At 36.4% G+C, this 26,406-nt stretch overlaps 2 protein-coding genes across 5 annotated transcripts; both read left to right on the forward strand.

Annotated features, from left to right (window-relative positions):
* The first annotated feature begins 612 nt into the window (after window positions 1-612).
* Window positions 613-2,269, forward strand: LOC116656191 (alpha-amylase 4N). The gene is made up of 2 exons (XM_032455641.2): window positions 613-819; window positions 882-2,269. The coding sequence occupies exons 1-2, from the start codon at window positions 640-642 to the stop codon at window positions 2,187-2,189; spliced, it is 1,488 nt and encodes a 495-aa protein (XP_032311532.1). The 5' UTR covers window positions 613-639; the 3' UTR covers window positions 2,190-2,269.
* A 4,100-nt stretch (window positions 2,270-6,369) lies between these two features.
* LOC6496671 (zinc transporter 2) lies at window positions 6,370-24,620 on the forward strand. Of its 4 annotated transcripts, none has more exons than XM_001961335.4 (10): window positions 6,370-6,388; window positions 17,342-17,747; window positions 19,156-19,341; window positions 20,798-20,960; window positions 21,142-21,295; window positions 22,156-22,443; window positions 23,206-23,344; window positions 23,416-23,585; window positions 23,658-23,728; window positions 24,200-24,620. In XM_001961335.4, exons 2-10 carry the CDS (start codon window positions 17,502-17,504, stop codon window positions 24,304-24,306), a joined length of 1,524 nt encoding a protein of 507 aa, XP_001961371.2. In that variant the 5' UTR covers window positions 6,370-6,388; window positions 17,342-17,501; the 3' UTR covers window positions 24,307-24,620. The 4 variants fall into 4 exon arrangements, with proteins under 4 accessions (XP_001961371.2, XP_032311510.1, XP_014763912.1 ...); XM_014908427.3 differs by lacking the exon at window positions 6,370-6,388 and adding an exon at window positions 15,254-15,454; XM_014908426.3 differs by lacking the exons at window positions 6,370-6,388; window positions 22,156-22,443 and adding an exon at window positions 15,253-15,454.
* The last annotated feature ends 1,786 nt before the right edge of the window (window positions 24,621-26,406 follow it).

Below are 26,406 nucleotides of genomic sequence, written 5' to 3' on the forward strand. Positions count from 1 at the left end.
TAAAAATATATTCGGCTTATATAAACATTCTTCTATATATAAATATACAGAAGGAAAAATATAAAATTAATATGTGTAAAATCCGAAACTCGCTTGGGTCCAATAAGATCCGATAATCATCGTATAACATGACCAAATATATAGCCTCGCAAAGAAATATTTTTGTTTACCTGCAGAATTTAATCACAGTTCTGAGAGGGCAATAAATTGTCAAACGTGCCTCTTCAATTAACTTGTTTGCTAAGTGAGGAATAGAGCTTTAGTCAAAGATAACAAGATCTTCAGTCTGTCCGCCATTCAAAATATCTTCAATCGAGTTAATTAATTAATAGCCATTGGAGCAAAAGCAAGCACAATCTAATAGATTCAATCTATCTGACACTCGTCGTAAACTTGCCTGGAATCAAAGCAACCCCCCAGATAGTGTCCAGTGAACGCGTATCTTATCTTTACCACGATAGACCCCGACGGATCCCCCCCATAACGTCTACCTCGTCATACCTTGCCATTTTCAATCACAAATAAATCATCTTGCCAAGCCGCTCTCGATGACGTCCATAGATTTTTTTAGTTTCTCTAGGCTCTGCCCTATAAAAAGCACATCCAAGTGATACCTTGATTCAGAGTAAAACTTGAGCCATGAGGGGTCTGACCAAGAGCCTTGTATGCCTCGCCCTCCTGGCGGTGGCCAACGCCCAATTCAATACCAACTATGCGTCAGGCCGCAGCGGTATGGTGCACCTCTTCGAGTGGAAGTGGGATGATATTGCATCTGAATGCGAAAACTTCTTGGGCCCGAACGGATTTGCCGGTGTCCAGGTACATAAGATATATTTTTTAAAAGGCTTCCCTGAAGTTTAACAAATTTATTTGGTTTCCAGGTATCACCCGTTAATGAAAATGCCGTAAAGGATAGTCGTCCCTGGTGGGAACGTTACCAACCCATCTCATACAAACTTGTTACTCGTTCCGGAAATGAAGAACAATTCGCCTCTATGGTCAGACGTTGTAACAACGCTGGAGTCCGCATCTACGTGGACGTCGTTTTTAACCACATGGCGGCCGATGGTGGCACTTATGGCACTGGTGGCAGCACTGCCAGTCCCAGCAGCAAGAGCTACCCCGGTGTGCCCTACTCTTCGCTAGACTTCAATCCGACCTGTGCCATCTCCAACTATAACGACGCTAACCAAGTGCGTAACTGCGAGCTGGTGGGTCTCCGCGATTTGAACCAAGGAAATTCGTATGTTCAAGAGAAGGTTGCCGAATTCCTGAACCACCTTATCGACCTCGGTGTGGCTGGATTCCGTGTGGATGCCGCCAAACACATGTGGCCTGCGGACTTGGGCACCATATACGGCCGCCTCAAGACCCTGAACACGGATCATGGTTTCCAGTCTGGTGCCAAGGCCTACATTGTCCAGGAAGTGATCGATATGGGTGGCGAAGCCATTAGCAAGTCTGAGTACACCGGCTTGGGAGCCATTACCGAGTTCCGCCATTCCGACTCTATCGGTAAAGTTTTCCGCGGCAAGAACCAGCTGAAGTATCTGACCAACTGGGGAACCGCCTGGGGCTTCGCAGCCTCCGACCGATCGCTCGTCTTTGTTGACAATCATGACAACCAGCGCGGTCACGGGGCCGGTGGTGCCGATGTGCTCACCTACAAGGTGGCCAAGCAATACAAGATGGCCTCTGCGTTTATGTTGGCCCATCCCTTTGGCACTCCTCGTGTCATGTCGTCGTTCTCATTTTCAGACACAGACCAGGGTCCACCCACTACCGACGGCCACAACATCGCGTCTCCGGTTTTCAACAGCGACAATTCTTGCAGCGGTGGCTGGGTGTGCGAGCACCGTTGGCGCCAGATCTACAACATGGTTGCCTTCCGAAACACCGTTGGCTCTGACGAAATCCAGAACTGGTGGGACAATGGCAGCAACCAGATCGCATTCAGCCGTGGTGGCAAGGGCTTCGTAGCCTTCAACAACGATAACTACGACCTCAATAGCTCCCTTCAGACGGGTCTCCCCGCCGGTACCTACTGTGACGTTATTTCAGGCATGAAAAACGGTTCCTCCTGCACCGGCAAAACCGTTACAGTCGGATCTGACGGCAGAGCTAATATCTCGATCGGCAGCTCAGAAGACGATGGTGTACTGGCCATTCATGTCAGCGCCAAGTTGTAAAAAACCAGCTTAGGTCAAAAAAGGTCAATTTGAATGAGATTATAATTTTAAAATAAAAAATGAGATTATTAACACACAAACTAGTAACTTTCTGGTCATCATAAAAATAGTATATTATACAAGCAAGCTGCTTTCGGGTCATCTGAAGAAAGACGATTTTAACTATGAAAGGATTATGAAAAAGGAACTTATGAAGGGATTATAAAACGCAGACTATATCCTATAGCTGCCATATAACTGAACGATCGAAAATGGCACAATCTTTCTATTTTTTAAGAATTTTTAACATTTTTATTGGAAAATTGATTTGATGGTGAAACTCTCAAAGGGTCGGCCACCTATATACGATCCGATACATATATTATTATATAATTATATAAATTTAATTTAGCTTTCCTTTCTTGTTATACCCTTGCAGAGGGTATTATAATTTTGGTCAAAAGTGTGCAACGCAGTGAAGGAGACATCTCCGACCCTATAAAGTATATATATTCTTGATCAGGATCACCTCCTGAGTCGATATGAGCATGTCCGTCTGTCCGTTTCTACGCAAACTAGTCTCTCAGTTTTAAAGCTATCGAGTTGAAACTTTGCACACACCTTCTTTCCCTTGCAGGCAGTATATAAGTCGGAACGGCCGGGATCGGTCGACTATATCCTATAGCTGCCATATAACTGATTGATCGGAAATGCCATAACTTTGGTGTTTTTTAAGTTAGAGGGTTGGGACTTTCCACACATGTTATATTTGACCAAAATATCTTGTGTACAAAATTTCATAAGGATCGGCCGACTATATCCTTTAGCTGTCATAGAACGATCGAAATTGGCATAACTTTGGTGTTTTTTAAGTTAGAAAGATGGGATTTGGTACAGATTCTATTTTGGGAAAAATAATTCAATATGCCAAATTTCATAAGGATCGGCCGACTATATACGATCCGCTACATATCTAATAATATAAGATGCGTGGCGCCACCTAGCGGACTGCGACTGAACTGCAAGGGTATATAAACTTCGGCTCCGCCCGAAGTTAGCTTTCCTTTCTTGTTTTTTTTTATTTTTAAGAAATAGGTTGTTCCGAATATTACGAAGCCATTAAAAGAAGCTGAAGAACTTTCGAAATTTTGGTGTAAAAGAGTACACGGTACACGGTCATACAGTCGGAAAACTCGACTACAGCGTTTCTTTCTTGTTTAGACTTTTTACAATTGTAAATTATTTCTTACTATACCCGTTACTCGTTGAGTACAATGGTATATTGGATTCGTGTGAATGTATGTAACAGGGAGAAATAATTATCAAATACAATATAGTATAAAATCTTATAAAAATTCTTGATCAGCATCAACAGCCGATTAGATATAGCTATGTCCATTTCAGAAAAGTTTGTCAAAAAAAAGGTTATCTAAAAATATCATAATACCTTATTTATATCTACAAAAATTCAGCAAAATCACACAACTTTTAAAGATATTATAAACATTTTATTCTGATTCTCTTTTGCATTATTTGGGTTTTTTATTCCAAAACATACAAAAGTATGCAACAAAATTGTTATTTTCAACGCTAATTTATTTATCTAATAGATTACAGTAGAACTCCAATTATCCGAACTCCGACTATCCGAATCGCCGATTATCCGAATCAAAAGTCTTGACTTGACTTGTCTTAACTTGCAGTTGTGCCTACACTGACTTCCCCCCGCGATTGTTTGTTTTGATTAGCCAGTGTGCTATTGACCTTGCTCGAGGATGCTACTCTTTCGCTATGGCTTACGTTTGTTTGTGCGTGTACAATACTGTATTGTTTTTATACCATGGCTTCGAAAAGAAAACGAAAATCCGATTATCCGAATATTTGATTATCCGAATGGGTCCCGGTCCCCTTTAATTCGGATAATTGGAGTTCTACTGTATATTTATATATTCTCATATCTATGTATATACATTTAAAAAATTACAGAAATACCCCCATTAGTTGAAATTTGTATTGTAAAGTTTTTTTAACAAAGCAAATACTTATTATTAAATTGTTACCAGTATTATTAGAATATGTTACTTTTTTAAAATACTTTAAAAAAATATTTTACAAATTGATTTATTTATTCTTTTCAGCGGATGATAAGAATGCATTTTAGAGCCCCACGTATCAAATACTTTTTAGGTATCGATTTTGGACGGTTATAAAAAATTGCACGCCCTAATGTATATTGTTATATCATCTAGATATGGTAAAAGAGTGTAAATTGTCCACTCGTGTAAATGTCCCTGTCAATTTTAACGATGGTACGGGGTATCATGTACGGAGTAGAGAAGATTGGTATCTTCTCTTCAAAAAGTCAGAAAAGTTCTTTGTAGTTTATAGATTATACTAGGGCCAAGGCCAATAAAATATAATGCACTAGAGAAGCCAGAAAACGACGACAGTGCGGCAGACAGTAAAATGGCCAAATGAAATGCCGGGCGGCAGCTTTTATGTTACCCAGACTTTGTCTCCTACTCTGATATCTCTCTTCTCCTCGGAGCCGTTGGGGTTCCATTACATTTTTAGCGGCTTAAATATAAAAATAAGTCTAACGAGCCCGTTGAAAGCTGTCCGCAAGGTAAAAGGGCGCCAACTGAAGCCAGACTACAGCCTGCCACGCCTCCTCACAATTCCAAACAATGAAATGCAGATGAAAATTACGATTATCTGGCACGCCATTCTTATGCCAGAAACTTTGCATCTAAATGTCCATAAATGAGAAAGCGCTGCATGGCAAGGATCGCTTAAATGAAGAAACTAAAATTCTATACAGAAATTAACGAGATAAACGGTTGCCTGCAATTGGCTAAGTGTAGGCGTGGCTTTAGTGAATAAAGTTTTGACCATATAGTTTGCCCCAGTAGCATATAATCTTAAAATATGAAAAAGCAAACTGCGGCTCAACCAACAATTGCAAGGGTATTCGTGCAAATGTACAATTATGTATACATATATGTAACAGGGAGAAGGAATCATTTTCGGTAAAAGAATAATCAGGAAGAAATAATTCATCACTTGATCAGCATAAACAACGCGAAAAGTATAAAAGGTAGAACTTTTATATCAAACTATTAAAATTCTAATCCATAATTATCCACTTTTCGATTGTCAGCTTAAATCAAGAACACAAATATTCAAATTAGAAAAACCAAACCGAGTAATTGTTGAGAGGCAGATAGAGGTCAGTTGGGGACGGCTTGATAACAGGTTTGATAACATGGCTTGTAAGTATCGGCTTTACCACAACCATAGCAAAATAATTTTCGGTACGTCGGTATTTTGGAGACTATTGATGTGTCGCCTAGGTAAGGGACAAGCTAGTTGATTCGCTTTTGAGACGGTTTGTAAAACTATTTCTCGTATAAGGACCACTGTTCTTAACTCTTTAAGAGAGAATGTTGGGACGTACGGTGTTTCATGCTGAATTAACACCTTTCTGGTAGTAAATTATACCTTAAACAAGAAAGGAAAGCTAACTTCGAGCGGAGCCGAAGTTGATATACCCTTGCAGTTAAGGTTGTGCCATATCCGATCTTTCAGTTATATAGCGGCTATCGGATATAGTCGGCCGATCCTGATGATGTTATGGGATAGATGGGAGGATCGTCTTGTTTCGGATGTGTTCTGAAATGGTGGATCAGCTTTTGCCGTTGACGGGATTCGAGATTCATTATTGAAACCAACTAGACTTATAGCACGATAATAACCTGAGAGTACTTGGAATGATCTTAATTTTCTCGGCATATTAGGATTTTGATGTCATTTTGTGGAGGTCGACTACAACGCTCTCACGGCAGATGAGCAAAAATCAAAGGAGTTTTTCTTAAAATAACGGTGAAACTACTTTTTATACTGTTACAGAGATTATTTATAGTTTTTTGGTCAGGATCACCAGCCGAGTCAATAAAGTTATGGACGTTGTCTTATACATTATATCTTATTGCTTTCTATAACTATCTGTCTCTAGCCAAAACTGGGGAATTGTAAGCCGGATAGTCTTTGGAAAAGTTGCCTTTTGTACTTGATTTTTTTTTATTACAAATTGTCAACACTTCATGTGTCTAAAAGTATGTTTACTGTGCGTGTATATTTTCGGGTAACTTTCTCGTTTTATTCTTCATCACATCTCATGACAACTTTTCGTGGTGCTCCGTGATGCCCATGTGGGACGTGTGAGTAGGACTAGATATTCCAGGAGGATATATCCATCTACATAAGGAGCGAATCAAAATTCGCATAAAATATATGGACGCACACTCTGACACATGCTGTAACACAAACGGGGAAAGCCAGTCATGTCTATATTATGGTTGCTGGAGGTTGCAACGGACTACCGCTCATAAGACTAGCAACTTTTGCGACACAAAAAAATTAATTTAAAATTGCTGGCAAGAAAAAGTATTCATGTATTTATGCAAAACATCAAAATAGGACCGCACATACCCGTCACACACCGTTTGTTCTTGTTAAAATGCCATCCACTCCTCAGACTTCTCCATCCAGGGAGGAAGGAGGCAAGCGCCATTGTTGTGGCACCGAAGCGTACACGCGCCAAAATGAAGCCAGTTTCATTTAAATCGGTGTCAGATTTTTGGCTGCCTAAAAGTGAGAACTTGACAAAACCTTAAAGTACTTAAAGACGCTCTTTAAATGGTAACGCGCTTTCAATCCCTGAGTCCCAGGGTAGTTTTTATTTTTAAAAGTTCTGGCAAAACTGTCTGTCATGTGAATGAGAGTGCTGTGAGCAGAGCACATGTTTTCAATTTTCCGTCAGTTGGATAACGCTGCTACCCTTTGCTGGTAAACATGTCCTGACAGCCTGTCAAACAAGTTTCAAAGCTGACTTTTAAATATTAATGCCTCAGAGGATGTGAGTATTGCGGTCGCAGCTCTTGTCAGATGATTCGCTTCCTTTTCCACCTTCCATTTCGTCAATATCAAAATAGCTGGCATAAACTCCCAAAAATCTCAGACCGAATTTTTAAAAGAATCCTACTTTTTCGCAGTATTGACTATTCGAGACATTTTTCGTCTCAATAAATATTCTACATAAATACCTATATTTAAGAGATATTTTTATCCCAAACGACTGAAAATTTAAAAGAAAAATGAATAAAATAAATTTAGTATTTTATCTTCATTTAGAACTAAATTTATTAGTGATAATCGTAAAAATGTCTTGCTTTTTGGATAGAGTTAAGGACGACTTTAAATTAGGAGAAAAAATATAATTGTTTCTGTCTTTTATTTATATTACGAACATAAACAAACGAGTATCGATACCATTTATTTTAAAATAATTCATGTGATGCAATCCACTCAGGTGGACTTTTATGACATCTGTACATTAGGGCATTTTATTTACATTATCCAGCTTCTACATTATACAGCTATCCAGCTTCATTCAACCAGCATACTACTTATGTACATACGTATGTATGTCCTTTAAGTTTACACCATTTTAGGGATATGGCTGCAGGTGTGGTTTATGTGATTGCCTTCTCATGATTTCATCATTCTGAGCCCAGTAATTTACCGATTCATTCGCGTTAGCGAGAACTTTTGGGGGCAGCAGAATGGTTCTTTCTGAAGTGTACAGTTTTTAGTTCCTGCATTTTTTTTTTAATTTACCGCTTTTCTTTTTTTGTGTTGCCTGAAAAGACAGAAAATTCCCTTCGCCCTACACCATGACGGCATCCGTGCTTCACCCCTTGATGTACAGCTTGGGCAATATCAGCATTTTATTGCGCTCTTTCGTCAGTTTTCGTTGCATCTGGCGGCAACAGCAGAGGACAATGCGTCAGTGGCCTAGCGAAGTTACATTCCCAGAACTAAATCATTCTGTAATTTTAAATTTTTCCCATAAATTCCAAACTCATTGGGACCTCTAAAAGGAGGCCTCCCCCATTGCATTCCTTTTACAATACACCTTCTTAGAAATATCAGAAATTCTTAGCAGATCAGAGAAACAAAATAAAAAAATGTACGAACACTGAAAGTCTTTTCTTGCTTCTGAATTATTTTATTGTTCCTTAAATACACGTGCCTATCATATGACATATAAATATGATTTTCTGAAATCCTATTCCGTGGGACTACAGTGCGCGCCGTCCGCTATCATCATTATTGCGAGCATTTTGTGCGCACTGACCCGCTATTTGCGCTTTTCCCATTACATTCGGTTTGCCGTTATTCCCCCTCCCCATTTTACTTATTTATAGCATAACTGTTTCATTGTTGGCCCGCGGGCATGAACTATCTACCACTCCTTCCCTGGGCGTGCCTCTGTGTGTGCGATCCGCTGGCTTCTGCATCAAATCTGTTTTGCCATGTAGTTTTCATGTTAAACGCGCTCAAAATGAATGGTCACACATACGACGAGCAAACGTACACACAAGCCGCTGGGTTTTTGAAATAGAAACGAACGTTATCGTTACAAATGTCCTTTCCGCCGCCTGTCAGCATGACTAAAACTCGCAGAGTGGGCCCAACCCCTCACCCCCTCTATATCTCCGCGTTCCGCAGTCCAAGTAGGGAGTCCTGAGTCCGGACCCCCAGGCGGTGTAAGTTGAGCTGACCTTGTTGCTGCTGCTGGCGGCTCTATCACTCGCCATTTGCGCGGCACTCGCTGATTTGATGTTCCTGAAACCCGGGACCACCCAAGCTCTACATGCATTTAATGTCTGCCAGCAAAACAATTTTTTTTGTTTGACTATCATATGTAACCATATACTAAGACGGAAAAATGGAGCGATACAGGATAATTGGGTTACATAGTTGGGGGAATACAAATCTTGCAGAAGAACAAAAGGAAAAATATAAAACGAATCAAGAAAGGACGGTTTTTGTCCGGTTTCCGACTATTTCAATGCATTTCCGTAAAAGAATCGTTTGTCCCTTTTTACCAAAATTAGGATGTGAATGCCAACTTTTTATAAAATTTGTGTGTAACCAAGTATTATAACCAAAAGGGTTAATGTTTCGCTAAAATTAAATACTATATTTTTCCATTATGTACTTTTCTAAAAAAACTTTTGTCATAAACGAGTTCGATTTATCACTCTTCTCTTTCACCACACTTTATAAGGTTCTACAGTAGCGTAGATAGGGGGGGATCAGGGGGATCAATCCCCCCCCTTGGGTCTGAGAATTATAAGATGATATAATCTCAAAATTGAAAAAGAAACACATTTTTACGCGATGACTGTGCAGTACAGCATTATTATTATTATTATCGCAGATTGCGGATTATTATCGCAGTGTAAAATAAAACTTGATATTATAAAAAAACAGGATATTATTCTGAGTCATATCCCCCCCCCCCCCCCCCCCATATCAAAAAGCTATCTACGCCACTGAGGTTCTATTTAATTTAACTACCTTTAACAAAATAGATTTTGAAAAAAAAATTTGTGTGAACTGAAAAAATGAACTGAGACAATCCACTAGGGATGCGAAATAACCCCTCATCTAAATATCCGATTTAATTGAATTTCCGAATAATTGAATGCTTTGACTTCCTGAGACTTTTTTAAAATTACGCTTGCTTCATCAGCAAATAAAAAAAAAAATTAAAAGACCTAAATTAAAAATGACTTGCCAGTTTTTAAATCATTTTAGGGTATATTAATTTTTTCCAGTTGTTTGAAATTCATTAATAAATTATTATATTATACTTATAGCTCTAATCTTCGAGATATACGCGTTGATACGGAAAGACGGACATAGCTATATCGACTCAACTGTTAAATACTTTATGTGGTCGGAGGCGATTTCTTCTCCCCGTTGCATACATTCACAGAAATACAATATAAGCCGGAAATACAAAAAGAGTACCAAAATCAAAAAATAATAAAATATTTCGCGAAGAAAGTATAGACATAATTAAAGAAGGTTATGCGGATTTTTTCGTTAATTAGCTGTTTATATTATTACAAAAATATCACAAAATCACAGCACCTAAAAAGTATGCTATGAAAATGTAACTCAAAACCTGTTGCTCCGCCCACCGCCTTTTCTCCTCCTTTTCGTCCCTTGGGGGCCCCAAGGGGGTACCACTTGTATGGGTGGGTCGACCCTCCAAAGTTAGTGGGTCGTTCATACATTTGGACTCGATTGGGGCACTCTAAATGGGTCAAAACAGGATTTTTCCTACACGTTAAAACAAGGGACATCAGAATTCATTTTAGAGGTGTGGTCTCTTGAGCAAAGTTTCTTATTTTGATCCCTAGAATCCAAAAATCATATGTGCCTAAGCGATTTTTCAATCGACCCACCCTATTATACATATATACATATCGGATCGGATTTAGTTGACCGATCCTTATGAGAACTTCATTATTAAATTAATTATCTAAAAAAAAAATTGTTAGATAAAGTCTTAAGCCTCTATCTTCAAAAATACCAAGTTTGTGTCATTTCCGATTGTTAATTATATAAATTATAGATTATAGTCCTAGTTATAGATTATAGTTGGCCTTATAGATCTTTGTGGAGTAGATCGGTAGATCTAATTTGATTTTGGAGATCGGATTAGTTTGCCAAAATGGAATCTCTCTTTTGCCATTTCCGATCAAGCAGTTATGCCATTTCCGATCAAGCAGGCTGCTATAGAATAAGGTCGGCCGGTTCTTATGAATTTTGGCAGCTGTAGGATAAACTCGACGGATAATGCTTTTATCGACTCAGCAGTATATATACTTTATAGAGTCGAAGATGTCTCCATCACTGCGTTACTCACTTTTATAAAAACAATTATTAGAATTGAATTGTTTGGTTTGAAATCGGAATCCAATTTTTGTTTTTTACGTAAACTGTGAAATTTATTTTGTCTATTTCAAATCCGAATGTGACTCCGCCACTGTCTCCTGCCGATTAAAGAAGAGCTTCCATCCCAGCAGCGAATTTGCATAAGCATCAATCCTCCGTCATTTCAGCTTACATTCCGACTTTCTAGACCACATAAAGTTAAATTAATGCCTTCTCTCCTTGGTGGTGCACATCACGCTAGCCCTCGGCCCGATCCGGATTGTCGTTTTCAATTACACTTGAGCTTTAAGCGTTTTTTCCCCTCCGCGTCCCGTAGAAATTATCAACTTTTGGTAAGTGGTTCATAATTTTATTAGGCAACATTTCGTCCTGCTCGCCATCGGCCGTGTTGCGTCTTCTGTTGATGAGATTTTTGCCACGTGCAACCAATATTTTTCTGGTTTGCCAGAATACTGCTAGGGGAAGAGTCTGTCAGAGCTTAGTCTCGAGAGACCCAAGAATACCTACTGTTTAGAATTTCGCCAAAGCCTTTATTTAATAAAGTATTAAAAGTTTTAACTAATTTAATTCGAAATAGGTTATTTTTTAGGATATTTGACTCGAATATTTTGAGTAAATTAAAGTATACATTTAAAAAAAAACAAACTTTGATTTTTTTTTATATATTCTACTTGTGTTCAAGTGTTGGCAGTCTAAATCATCAGTGTATCCTGCAGTATCTTTTCCATGTGAATCCAAGGGTCACACATTTGAGACGTGTCTAGCATTAGAATAGCAGTTGTCGGTGCAGGTCTCTTTACATCGGCTTAGATTATATTTCGGGTAATTTAGTTTTAGGAAGAAACTCTATTTGTGCGCTGCTTGTCTCAGCACACCAAAGCAATGCTTCAATGAACTTTAATTGATTTTTAATTTGAGTATAATATATTTTGTTCCTCCTATATTCGCGATCATATTCGTGATCATATTCGTGATCACCTCAAAAGGCATTACAAGGCTTTTGTCTATCAGTTTCTACACAAACTAAATTTTTTAAGCTATCGACTTTAGATTGTGAAACCTTTCTTCGAAGGAAGTAGCATATTTATATGAACAATTATATGTACCGACATATTTATTATAAAGCTGCCTAACAGCTTACGGAACTACTTTGAACTGCCATAAAGATCGGCGAGCATATGTTACATGTCTTTTTTACAAGCAGGTACAATGCAGGTGATGTGCTTTCACTGGTACTATCAGTGCTTAACAAGGTCGCCAGGCAGATTGGCTAGCATTTTAATTAATGGCAGGTGATTAGAATTAAGGGAACGAACCGTCAGGCTAAAATAATGCCGCACATACGGGTTGGTGTTCGAAAAAATGGTCCTAGGGGAGATTTGGATGATGAACAATCGCTTCATAATATCCTATGCGAGTTTTAATTTTATTTTTAATTTTTTTTTTTTTAAAGTCTTTGTAATTGCCTGATTTTACTCAAAACAATACCTTCTGAATAAGAGAACCATCCGATTTATATGCGACAAAGGCTGCAGTTTCTGGATTCGATGTTTAACAGCATACTTAGCGTTGGATACATTCCGAATCCGAACTCAATCCTGAAAAACTGATAATAAATTTAATTAAGCATACAATTTTCGGCCTTGTTAGCTCTTTTAATTGCTCAATTTTACGAATAGCAACATCGGCCAGTACTTTTTTATAGTCATTTAGAACTAATTTTATATACCCTTGCAGAGGGTGTTATATAATTTTGGTCAATAGTGTGCATGTTATTAGATTCAATGTTAGATTTCTGTCTGATTCTACCCAAACAAATTTCTCAGTTTGTAGAGACAGTATATCTATCGACTTTAATATTTGCACCCATTTTTTATTTCCTTTGCACGCAGTATACATATTAGTCAAAACGGCCGGGATCGACTGACTGTATCTTTTAGCTTCCATATACCAATATACCTTCCATATATAAATGAACGATCGGAAATGACACAACTTTGGTGTTTATAAACTTTATAATACAAAGTCAGAATTTATAAAGTCTGAAGTCGGATTATATTCTGAGCCAACTCAGCCGATCAGCCAAAATTTCAGAAAGAATCAGCGACTATATGACCGACCTTTATTATTATATATCTATCAGTCGTAAATAGTTGGCCGATCCATATGAGAATTTCAGCAAGGTTGTGCCATTTATGATCGTTCAGTTACATGGCAGCTATAGGATATATTTGGTCGATCCTTATGAAATTTGGCAGATCGGATTAAGTTGACCAAAATGGAATCCATAGAAAGGATCCATCCCAACCATCTAGCTTAAAAAACAATAAAGTTTTTTCAGGAGCATAAAATGAAAGGAGGACAAATGCATATTGGCAAACAATATTCTACATTGTTCTGCAGAAAATTAAAAAAAACCACGTAAATTCCATTAAAAAACTATGTGGAGGCTCAGAAAAGAAATTAAAAAGGTTACATTGATCAAATATTGTTCAGTCCATCCATCAATCCGTATTGATCTGTATGAACGCGTAAATTTTTCAGTAAATTTTGAATCCACGCAGTGGCAGTTATATACAATTTTTTGCCACGCTCTTCCCGCCCATCATATTCAAGGCCGCCAGTATAGGAAAGTTTTTTAAAAAGTTTTGATGCCAAAATATTTCATTGGCTGATTTACATATGTGTTTTTTTTTTATTTTGCCACGTATCGAGTAGTTAAGAGCATTTTTGGCAAGGTGATGTCGTTTTTTACAAAGTCGTTTTTATACCCTTGCAGAGGGTATTATAATTTTGGTCATAAGTGTGCAACGCAGGGAAGGATACATCTCCGACCCTATATACTTGATCAGGATCACCTCCTGAGTCGATAGAGCATGTCCGTCTGTCTGTTTCTACGCAAACCAGTCTCTCAGTTTCAGAGTTATCTCAGTTATCGACTTTAAACCTTCAACAGATCCTTCTTTTGCAGGCAGTATATAAGTCGGAACGATCGGTCCTATATCTGCCAGACTGATTGATCGGAAATGCCATAACTTTGGTTTTTTTCAAGTTAGAGGGTTGGGACTTTCCAAATATAAATATCCAAAAATAAATAAAAATATCTTATGTACAATTTCATAAGGATAATAATTTCACAATTTCCTTTATATTTAAAAGAAACTGTAACTGTACTTATTATTTTGAACAATCTAAATGTTTTGTTGGATAACAAATTAAGTAAAATATCTGACACCGGTGGGCTTCCTAAGTCATATTTTTTCACAGAGTAGCTATACATTGACGTTAAACCAAATAAAATAATATTTAACGCTTGGCGATGATAAAAATCGCTTAAAATTGAGAAGTTTAAAAAGTGAACCTATTTGATCATGTGTGTACGTATTTTACGGTGCTGATGCCGGAAAGATAGAACATTTTCTTAAAAAATCATTAAAATCCTATCAACATAGTGTTTTTCTTATATTTTATAAAAAATATATGGTTTGAACCCCCGTTTCCAAAAATAAAAATACTTTCAAAGATTTGTCTCTACAAAATTTTCGGTTTGAAATAATCCACCTGGTCACATTAACAATTGCATGCCGATATATCGTATAGTGACATCTGTTTTACCATATATATAATAAAGATGGTCTTTTCAAACGTTTGATATTATAATAATATTCATGCTCCTTAAATCATGGTACCAAAAACAACAAATTTGTTATTTATAACATATAAAAGTAAAATTAAGATTATAAGTGGATTATTCATCAGATTATCCATTAAGATTATCCATCAAATCCAAAAGAACCCTTAAACTACAGAAGAAAAAAGTGTCAACTAATATAAATGTTTTTTTTTTTAAATATATGTTTTTCTGCGTCGAGCTTTTTCTTAATCTTTTATTTTATTTTTAGATTCAAAAATAAAAATTTTCAATTAGGGCTTTATTAAGTTACGAACGCCCCTTTGTCGAATAAATATTTTAGGAGCTTCAATCCACAATCCATTTGAACTTAAATATCCATAAAAACTACCATCCATTATACGATGTTTCGATAATCATTTTACAGCGTTCTTTCACAGATAGAAAGGTGAATGTAAAATGTATCTTTATAATGTAGATGTAAAATGTGCGATTCAAAAACATTAATAAAGCCGGAAAATATATATAATTTAAAAAAATATTTTTTAAAAATGGCTGTTTCGATATTTAGGTAAAATGCATATAACGATTAAAACATTTTATTTTTACAAAAAATATCGATATACTGATATTTTTATATGGTATCACTAATCCTACACTGCCCGAAGTTCCCTTCAATTCATATTCAAACGATCAGTCGGCGCGACAGGGCGTAATCGTAGCTCCGTAACAACGCGTTTTATCAATGCGGTTGATTAGTTTGGCGATGCGGAGCGTGTAAACACCCCGGATCCGGCTATCCGGAAAAGTACCCGGAGTGAAAACCTCAACTACAACTGTAAATATCATCGATGCCTGACGCATCCCTTGTTTACATACACGCATATGTACATAAGTAATCAAGAACCACCGTGGTAAAAAACACCTCTAGGCTTTAGGAATTTGGGCTTTACGAACAAAGAGCTAATACGATTCCATGGAGCGTCTCAATTAAAAATTGAAGCTAGCCTAGCGGCTCTTCCCTGCCTCTCAGTGGCAGCAGCAGCGTCGGATGAGAGGAAGCGATCCGCACTTGCAAAATCAAACCTGTTGATAAGGGCAATGTACGCGCCCCACCGCCTTTTTGTTTTGCTCATCTACTTCTGTTTTATTTATGCGGTCGCTAAAATAATTGTTATTACAGCTGGATTGTGATTGGATAAGTTAAAAAATCTTTTTCGTTCATTTCCAAGCCTAAAATAAATATCTATAAATGAAATGGACTACATCAGTCCATAAATAAACCATTCTAATAGAAGAACAAAAAATACATCAAAGAACTGTCAAGTATAAATCCCGGCAAAAGCCCTCAGCTCCACGTACTTTTTATCATTTTAAAAAGACAAAAACAATTATTGATAAGTCAAAAAAAAAATAAAGCATTTAAAGTTTTAAAATGAACCTTATGAGAACAAATATCTGAAGCTTGAAAAACAGACATTTTTTAGTTATTCAATTTAATACATATGATATGTATAGGATATTAGACTACATGCTTGATATTAGGCTACATATTTAAAAAAAAAAGGCTTCCACCTACCAGATTGCGATGTCTCCGCAATCCCTATAAAGTTTATGGTATGTACATACGTTATATATTCTTGATCAGGATCACCTCTTCAGTCAAATTAATCATTTACGCGAACTAGTCTCGCCACTATTTACTTCAAATTTGGACATATCTTGAAAGCGTTTTCACGCAGTATGTTTGTGAGTAAGTCAGAACGGCCGCGATTAGCCGACAGTATCCTGTCTGGCATTCAACACCAAAATGTTAAATTTGATAATTGTGCAGAAAATAGATTGCGCCTTTTTTTGTACTATACGAAATTGGTCTGAGACTTATAGACCTGAGACCATTAGGATAAGCTAACTATATCAAAGTTAGCTTTCAGTTCTTGATTATGCTAAAAGGTATTGGTCCAGTTGCTTAATTTACGTTCTCGTAAATGAATTCAAGGCGTACAAATAACTAAAATTTACTTATTGAGCGTTTTAACCTCTCCACCTCTAAAGGTGTCGGCGTGCTCAGTGCGATCGGGCTTATCACAACCTAAGTACCCACGCTAGCGGAACCATAATTTCAAGGAGACGTACATATGTACATCTATGCATACATAGATGTGCGCATGTACATGCAATACACGATAAAATGGAAACAACCTCAATAACCCAAGCATTTTATTTACACACGCATACTTTGAAGTTGTCGCCGATAAGGACTAAAAGTAAAATCGTTGGGTGTTCAAAAATTAAAAAATAATAAAATTGTTTGCGTATCAATAAAACCTACCAAAGATCTAAAAATTAACAAAAAAAAATTACATATATGTATATGTGTACCCGCAGGATGGGTGAACTCTTTAAAAGCCTAGAGTTAACTCAAGAAAATACTATCCATGCACCCAATCAGCATTTAAACTAAAGTATTTAAGCAGTCATAACTGCCTCGTTTTGCTATATTTTAAAAGATTATTTTGCAACAACCCCAAATGTCGAATAAAGTTAGAAGATGAACATTTTATAAACAGACCAGCTGTTTAAAACAAGAATATATATACAAATATTATTTTTTTTAACTACACCGATAAAATCAGCATTACAATTAAATTATTTGTTGTAAAAGTTATAATTGTTCAACTTAAAAATCAACTCATTCTTTTACTCATTCTTTTTTTTCTATCAGACCCTAGATGTTTCACGCATAAGGCGGACCGACATATGCCTGCTAGTTATGGTCACAAAATCAGCAGCCGCTTCCTTCAACCCACAAACCCACACAATATTTGAATTAATCAAAGTCATAATTTAAAAATAAAAGGCGTGGCGAGACAGATTTGAAGAACATGTCCAAGTACCAAAAACTCGACGGAGGCCGTCCGCCAACCACTCACGAAGATGACTTCGATTGCTTTGATAACGATAATTCTGAAAATCGATCCCCTCGCGCGCCGAACAATTACCACAAATACAGTAATGACGATAATACGGTCAACAACAACAGTATCAACATGGTAACAATAGTTCCAAGAGCAGTCGGACACTCGGATGAACAGACCTGGGAAGTGCCACTGCTGGTTGATAATAATCAGGTAAGCACTTCCTAAATGTTGAATGCAAACACTTTGCGGTTGTTTTTGTGAGTGGCAAATTCCATTTGACTGAACCTTCAAAAATCTACATTATTGGTCGGGAATAAGAATTCCTTTGAAAATTAATGTAATCGGTCAACTAAAGAATACAGTGATGAAAGCCCATAGAATAGATTCCCGAAGGATTAACCGCATAGAGTACACACATACATATATTCTTGATCAGCTTCAACAGTTGATATAGCCATGTACGTCTGTCTGTCCGTATAAACGCGTGAATCTCAGACTATAAAATATATAGGAATACAATTTCTCATGATATGAGACATTTAACCACGCAAATAAAGTTTGTGTCAATCTTTTTCCTCAAATTAATAAATTTAAAAAGCAAAATGACTTAAAAAACCTGATGAGATCCTACACTACATTCATTGCTCGTACAGTTCTGAGAATATTATGGATACCGACAGCAAGTCATTAAAAGTAAAAGTATTTCTTTAAATATAAAAATATGTAAATATATAAAAACATTTGCTTTGCAAAGGAATATTTGAACTAGGCAACGGTATTTTTATATACATACATTTATTCAATAAAAATTAATATTAAATCAGAATTTCAAAAATTCAAAGTAAGAAACGACAACCTGTTTGCCAAAAAAATGAAACATGACAGAGGCATAATAGATTAGAGGAATTGGTCACCTTATCGAGCAACCAAGGTCAATATTCAATATCATAAAAAATATGCATTTCACTCCCGAAGCCGGATTATTCGATTAATCACTTATCCTATACCAGTATAATGTCCCATGTCATAAAACCCGAACGATAATGTTTTAAAGTAAGTTGGCGATCCTACTTTGAACAAAGTCCAGATTCAAATATTATTGAAAACCTCGAGTGTCTTTGAAGCAAAAGAGAAAAGTACCGTTCAGGACAAACTTTTATTATTCTTATTAAGTTATAAATTTAATTAAACGGTACCACGACTCCTTTAAGATATCATTGACGCTAAGGAGGGATAAATATTTACCTAATTTTGCTTGATTTCTTAGCTTATGGGGGCAGGATGGTTTGAAACTTAAAAAAAATTTTTTTTTCAAAAATTTTTTATATTATAGAACAGTATTTCAGGAATATCCTGTAAAAGTTTCATATCGATCGGACTAAAACTTGCTGAGATACCGATTTTCTAGTTTCCTTCTCTGCAATAATATAAAAACTCTAATAATACCCTCTGCAAGTGTATAAAAACTTTGAATATCTCATATCAAAAGCACTCACCTAGCTCCAACACAAAATTTAATTTATTTGGTATACTCTTTTTTTGGCATGGCTACTACATGGCTAAGGTTAAAATATGTAAATTTAAAATTAAATTAAAATCTTTAAAAATATATTTTCAGGGCTGTGAAAATGAGTTAATGGAATTAGACATGGAACGTGTGACTTTACCGATATCAAGAACGGAACATGGGAGTTTTAAGTGTCAATATCTACAGAGGGGGTTCGATCCAGATGTAAAGAGCAAATCCAGTCAGGAGGCAAAGACAAAGATTCTGGTCGCAATTTTGTTATGTTCTATATTCATGGTGAGTACATATGTATATACATACATTTAAGTACGTTAATTTGTTTTGAGCCAAAAAACGTGTTATTCGTCTATCAAAATTGGTATCTAAATATTATTTTTAACTCATTTGAAAAGGATAAATATTTCATTTTAATATATTTTAAAATTTTCTTTAATGGTCCTATACTTTTATTGTATAGAAGACAAGCCCTTATTGTTTCTTACACTGAATTAAAATGGAAAATAACGTCGAGCCAATACCATATTCTTGGAGATATATTATAATTTCGTTGCAAATACATAAATAAAAATTAGGTGTCCAAAAAAACATAAAAAAAAAATAATGGCCTCTACATGGTTTTTTTTTGGGTCGTTGAAGCCTATTAAATCACTGGGAATACAGCTAGTGCTACCAACTTTATGATCCAAGTACAAATCCAACTTACCAATACCAATAAAGAATCAAATTTCTTCGTGCCATAAAAAAGATCTAGGAAACTTAATTTAATTTTTTTAATTTTGAAAAGTTCAAGGTTCAAATAAAAATTTTATAGAATTTGCTTGTCATTTTATAGCACAGATTCAGTTCGTTTATACGGCATACATGATGACAGCCGTATAAACGGCTGTACAGAGTAAATATATACAATATAAAGAGTACATATCCATATTTATACATATCCATACATACAGTACATATCCATATCCATAAATGTTTAATAGCTTACCACGGAAATTTGTCAATCCATTGAGTGAACATTTGAGATTCTAGACAATTTATCAGAACCAAAAAATTTAGATTTATCAGTTAAAGAACTAAAACAGAAATTAAAAGTATTGAGGGTGCAAAATTATTATAAGAGAAACTAAAAGACAATTAACAATAAATACATTTGTATATGAATTCACAAGTTTAACACAAGTACACAAGTTTATTAAACAAGTGAAACTAACATAACATACAATTTTTTTATATCCTTGCAAAGGGTATTCTACTTTTTGTCAAAAGTGTGCATCACAATAAAGGATCTCCGATCCTATAAAAGTATCCATATGTATATGTATATAAATACATACAAATGTATATTCTTCATCAGATGGGCTCCCGACCAAAGTTAGCTTTCCCTCTGATTTTTCTAGGAAAAATTTGGGTTAACTTTATATCCTATCGTTTATTATATTATCCCATATGACAAAAAAAAATATTTTATTAAATATAAGTGTTGACTGAGTAAGTTAGAGTTAATTTTATTTTTTTTTCTTTAATTACTATTAAAATGGATAAGTGTACCTATTACTATAATCATGTGTATCAGGTCCATCTCAAATTTTAACAAATACGGTTAAGTACCGCTTTGGATAGAATAAGATGCAATTAATCAATTCCAGCGTTCAAATTCTAATGCACACTTGATTTAATTATGACAAATTTCATGGCTCTGTTCACAATAACCCACAACTGATGCTGACCGCAGATCATAGAATTCCTTGGCGGCCTCGCGGCCGGAAGCCTGGCCATCATGACGGATGCAGCCCATTTGGCGTCTGATTGCATTAGTTTCGTCATCGGTCTGGTCGCTGTTTGGGTAAGCGACCGGCCACCGGATAAGCGCATGTCCTTTGGTTACAAACGCTTCGGTAAGTGCTCAATTAAGATTGACACTCGGCTAATGAGTGTCGCACCACACCCGCAACTCCCATCAATCTGGTCTACTCAGATGTTTTTCGGTTATAATTTCTACCTGTGTTAACACATTGCATTGCATTTGGTTTGGTTTGAGAAACTCCATTTTAAAATTTTTAAAACTTTGGCTTGCAGAAGTTCTGGGCGCTCTTATTTCGATACTTGGAATTTGGCTTCTGACCACTTTTCTCGTAGTGGTGGCAATTCAGCGAATCATATCTCAAGACTTCGACTTAAACATCAATGTGATGATGACAATATCTGGGATTGGAATCGCTATTAATATTGTGTAAGTTTAAAACAAAACAAGAAAAGAAAGCTAACTTCGGGCAGAGCCGAAGTTTATATACCCTTACAGTTAGGTAGCATCTTATATTACTACTATATAAGTAAACTATATAAACTAAAACTACATATGTACATAAGTTTCGTTCGTCCAGTCCGATCGTTCATATGGCAGCTATGGGATAAATTCGACTTAAGGATACGATCTAAGCAATGGCACGCTGACGTTTACCACTTTTAAAGTGTTGCAGGACGAGTTCTCGCTGCTCTATAGTTGTACGTGGTGCCATTTCAGTTTTTCCCCTTAATCTTTTGCATTTAGTGTGATCAATCCCCGAGATGTAGATTATATAAATAGTTAAAATTATATAATACCAAGAAGCCAAAAAAAAATTGGGAGTTTGGCTTAAAATTTAATATTTGTGGTATATATGTACATACATACATAAATATGCTGCACGAAATAAGCTGCGGCCTTGAAAATGACTGTTCATTTGGTTTTTGGTATGTAACTTTTTTTTTTATGTTTATACATTTTTTTGCTGCGAGCAAAGAAAAGAAGGATGTACGCAAAGCTTGAAGTCGATAGCTTTTAAACTGAGAGACTAGTTTTTGTAGTAACAGACAGACGGACATGATTATATCGACTCGTATGTATATGTATACGTATATGTCCTTATCGGCTTGGCTGATACAAATCATATATACTTAACGGCGTAGAAAACGGATTCCTTATAACCTTGTTATTGAAATAATTTGAAATAAAACTGTTTCCAACTTATAATATTGATTTATGTTCATATCTCCAAGAATTAGAAATTTAACCCGATAAATGTTGTATCTTTTTTTTCTAACCTTTTACAGAATGATATTTGTTTTACACGGATCGTGGTTCATGGGCGGTCACGGCCACAGTCATAGTCCTGGGCATGGGCACGGACACAGTCATAATTCTGGTCCTGGAACAAATCATGGCCACAGTCATAGCCACACTCGGAGTGACTCCCAATCGAACTTTTATCCTCTTGCCCCGACAGGTAGCGAGAGCTCTTTGATAACAGCTGTCGGCGAGGCTTCCGATATTTCTAATGAATTGCCTCACAATGAACGTTTTTTTAATCAAAGTGATTCAAAACCATTGATGTCGGACGGGTAATTTTTTTTTTTTATACATTCTTTATTAAGTTATTTTAGAAATTTATTTTTATACCCTTGCAGAGGGTATTATAATTTTGGTCAAAAGTGTGCAACGCAGTGAAGGAGTCATCTCCGACCCTATAAAGTATATATATTCATGATCAGGATCACCTCCTGAGTCGATATAAGCATGTCCGTCTGTCCGTCTGTCCGTCGGTCCGTCTGTCTGTCGGTTTCTACGCAAACTAGTCTCTCAGTTTTAGAGCTATCGAGTTGAAACTTTGCACACATCCTTCTTTTTTCCTGCAGGTAGTACATAAGTCGGAACGGCCGGGATCGGTCGACTATATCCTATAGCTGCCATATAACTGATTGATCGGAAATGCCATAACTTCGTTGTTTTTTAAGATAGAGACTTGGGACTTTCCACACATGTTATATTTGTCCAACATATCTTATGTACAAAATTTCATAAGGATCGGCCAACTATATCCTATAGCTGTCATACAACGATCGGAATTGGCATAACTTTGGTGTTTTTTAAGTTAGAAAGATGGGACTTGGTACAGATTCTATTTTGGACAAAATAATCTGATTTGTCAAATTTCATAAGGATCGGCCGACTATATACGATCTTCTATAAATGTAATAATATAAGATGCGTGGCGCCACCTAGCGGACTGCGACTGAACTGCAAGGGTATATCAACTTCGGCTCCGCCCGAAGTTAGCTTTCCTTTCTTGTTTAAGATTGTAATTGTCTATAATTGTTTCATAGGACACCTTGCTTGTCAGTTAAACCGCATCTTGCCAACGAAGAGAAGAATTTAAACTTACGTGCGGCCATGATTCATGTCATCGGCGATTTGGTGCAGAGCTTGGGCGTCTTTTTTGCAGCCGTTTTAATTAAATTTTTCGTAAATACCCTCTCATCTGGATAATTATTACTAATAAAGTTACTACTAATAAAGTATTCTGATTTATACAGCCGAGTGCAAAGTATTTTGATCCCCTTTGTACGCTCCTCTTCTCGGTTATTGTGATTATGACCACATTGCAGCTGTTTCGGGAATCAATGGTCATTCTTCTAGACGCCGTGCCCCCAAACTTTTGCATTAAAAGTCTCGAACGCGATCTGAGCAATATTGAGGGCGTTAGGTAAGCGTTCGCTTCGACCCCAAATGGCTCCAAAATTTATATACATATATATATTTTTTCCCCCATTTTAAGGTCGGTTCATCATGTAAATGTTTGGCAACACACTAGCAATCACATTGTTATGATGGCGCATCTTGTCACCGGTGAGTTGGTTGTTAAATTTACATTTTTCATAAAAACTACTCAAGTTTTTTACTCAATTTTTAAGAATTCATTTTAGCCTGATTTAGATCTAAAATTATGATAAAAGGATAATACTAAAAACCCATTGATAAAATTTTCCGAAGTATCTACCATTGGGGAAAAGATACTATTTTATTTCTTATTGCAACTTGACCGACTATACCGACTGAGCTACCGAATATATATTCTATAACAGCCTTATGCCTTATATGAAAGGTCGAATAGGTAAATGTTTTGACAAAGAAATCCTCATAGGAATCGGCCAATTACATTCGATTCTTACGATATAAATTAGATTCAATCTTATAAAATAAGGAGATCCCTCAACTGCAAGGATATAGAAATTTTTTCCTTTCCTAATTAAAATCTCTAAAATTTGTTGTTCTTAATAATTATTATTCTTAAATACTAACTCTTTTAATTTTTTTCAGATGTACAATGTGACAACGAAGTGATGCGAGCGGCCAAAAGACTTGTCTACGGTCACCCATACAACGTGCGGCATGCAACCATCCAAATTGAACGACCACCTACGTAATCGGCCAAAGAGATTATTATCCACATCATAAAGTTCCGAACTGCCGCACGCTAAATTATTTTGTGATTTTCTATTATTTAAGCATTTAGAAAGCCATTTCATGGCAATTATTATTAGGATTTAGTTTCAATTAAAGCCAAAGAATGAGTGAAAAATTGGTCCAACAAATGTGGTGTATGCTACTTGCAGCACAGATACTGAGACTCAAAAAATTTAGTGTTCCTAAAAAAATTGTTTCATTTTGTTATCTTGATGTTATATTCGAAATTTTCGATAAAAAAATATAAATAAAGATTATTCCAAAGATTTTTTAAGTAAGCTTTAATTTATTTATGTAAGCAAAAAAACATATTTTTTAAAATTTGTTATTAAATTAATAAAAAAACAAGAAAGGAAAGCTAACTTCGGGCGGAGCCGAAGTTGATATACCCTTGCAGTTGAGTCGCAGTCCGCTAGGTGGCGCCACGCATCTTATATTATTAGATATATAGCGGATCGTATATAGTCGGCCGATCCTTATGAAATTTGGCATATCGAATTATTTTGCCAAAAGAGGAATCCATTGAAACTCCCTTGCTTCTCCCTTGCTTCTAACTTGAAAAACAACGAAGTTATAGCATTTCCGATCAATCATTTATATGACAGCTATAGGATATAGTTGGCCGATCCTTATGAAATTCGACAAATCAGATTTTTTTCCCAAAATAGAATCTGTACCAAATCCCATCTTTCTAACTTGGGAACAAAAAAACAACAAAGTTATGCCAATTTCGATCGTTCTATGACAGCTATAGGATATAGTCGTCCGATCCTTATGAAATTTTGTACACAAGATATTTTGGTCAAATATAACATGTGTAAAAAGTCTCAACCCTCCAACTTAAAAAACACCAAAGTTATGGCATTTCCGATCAATCAGTTATATGGCAGCTATAGGATAAAGTCGACCGATCCCAGCCGTTCCGACTTATATACTGCCTGCAAAGGAAAGAAGGATGTGTGCAAAGTTTCAACTCGATAGCTTTAAAACTGAGAGACTAGTTTGCGTAGAAACGGACAGACGGACATGCTCATATCGACTCAGGAGGTGATCCTGATCAAGAATATATATACTTTATAGGGTCGGAGATGTCTCCTTCACTGCGTTGCACACTTTTGACCAAAATTATAATAACCTCTGCAAGGGCGTTCACTTAAAAAAAAATATAAGAAGGTAAAGCCGCTACCGCCCATCCTTGAAAGTAATCAATAAAAAAATAAGGATTCTTATTTAGTTTCAAATGTTCAATTGAATAAGATTATTTTTATATTTTTCTAGTGGTTGATGCGATAACGTTGGCCAAGGACCGAATAGTTTATGTAGTTTAATGGTGTAAACTAAATTGAAGGTAAAGAATCATACTTAAAAACACCATTAAGCTAAGTATGTCGTTGCAATTGATTTAAAATTGTTCCGGCGCAGTTGTTCCATATTTATTTATGCACATTGAAATATTACATTCTTTGGTTAGTTTGACTATTCATAATTACCTTGGATGCTAATTGTTATTTTAATAATTCATAGCCAAGTGGGACGCAAAGAGAGTGCCGAGCTGTCATGGCGCTACTCCGGCAGTAATTCATATATTGGACATACACACAAATCCGATTAGAATATCGCTGGCAAACTGTCTTCTTCGCAGCCTGCTTATATGATATGTGGGTGCACTCCTCCCAGCTGGGTTTCAATGAACCGGAAATGAGCAAATCAAGCACGCCTGCCGACTAACACACACACACTGCAGCAGGTCGTTAACACATGAGTGAAGTCAAGTCGAAGCATCTTAATCAACGTATGTATAGCGGGTAGGGGAGAGGCCGGCCAGTTGTGCATTTGTCAGCTGCCCTGCCCCGTCAACTGGAGCTCAATCCAATCCTCTCAAGATGCGAAAATGGAGATTTGGCAAGGGTCGCAGGCCTTTTTCTCGCTTTTTTGACTCGACCAGGCTCTGACCTTACAGTTCAATACGCTCGGACACGATTAAGTTATTTGTAATTTATGAGCTGGGAGAGACACGCGATACGAAACCAAACCCGAAATCGTGAAATTTCCATTTCATT

Source organism: Drosophila ananassae, chromosome 3L (assembly GCF_017639315.1).
Source record: "Drosophila ananassae strain 14024-0371.13 chromosome 3L, ASM1763931v2, whole genome shotgun sequence".
Classification (NCBI taxonomy): Eukaryota; Metazoa; Arthropoda; class Insecta; order Diptera; family Drosophilidae; genus Drosophila; species Drosophila ananassae.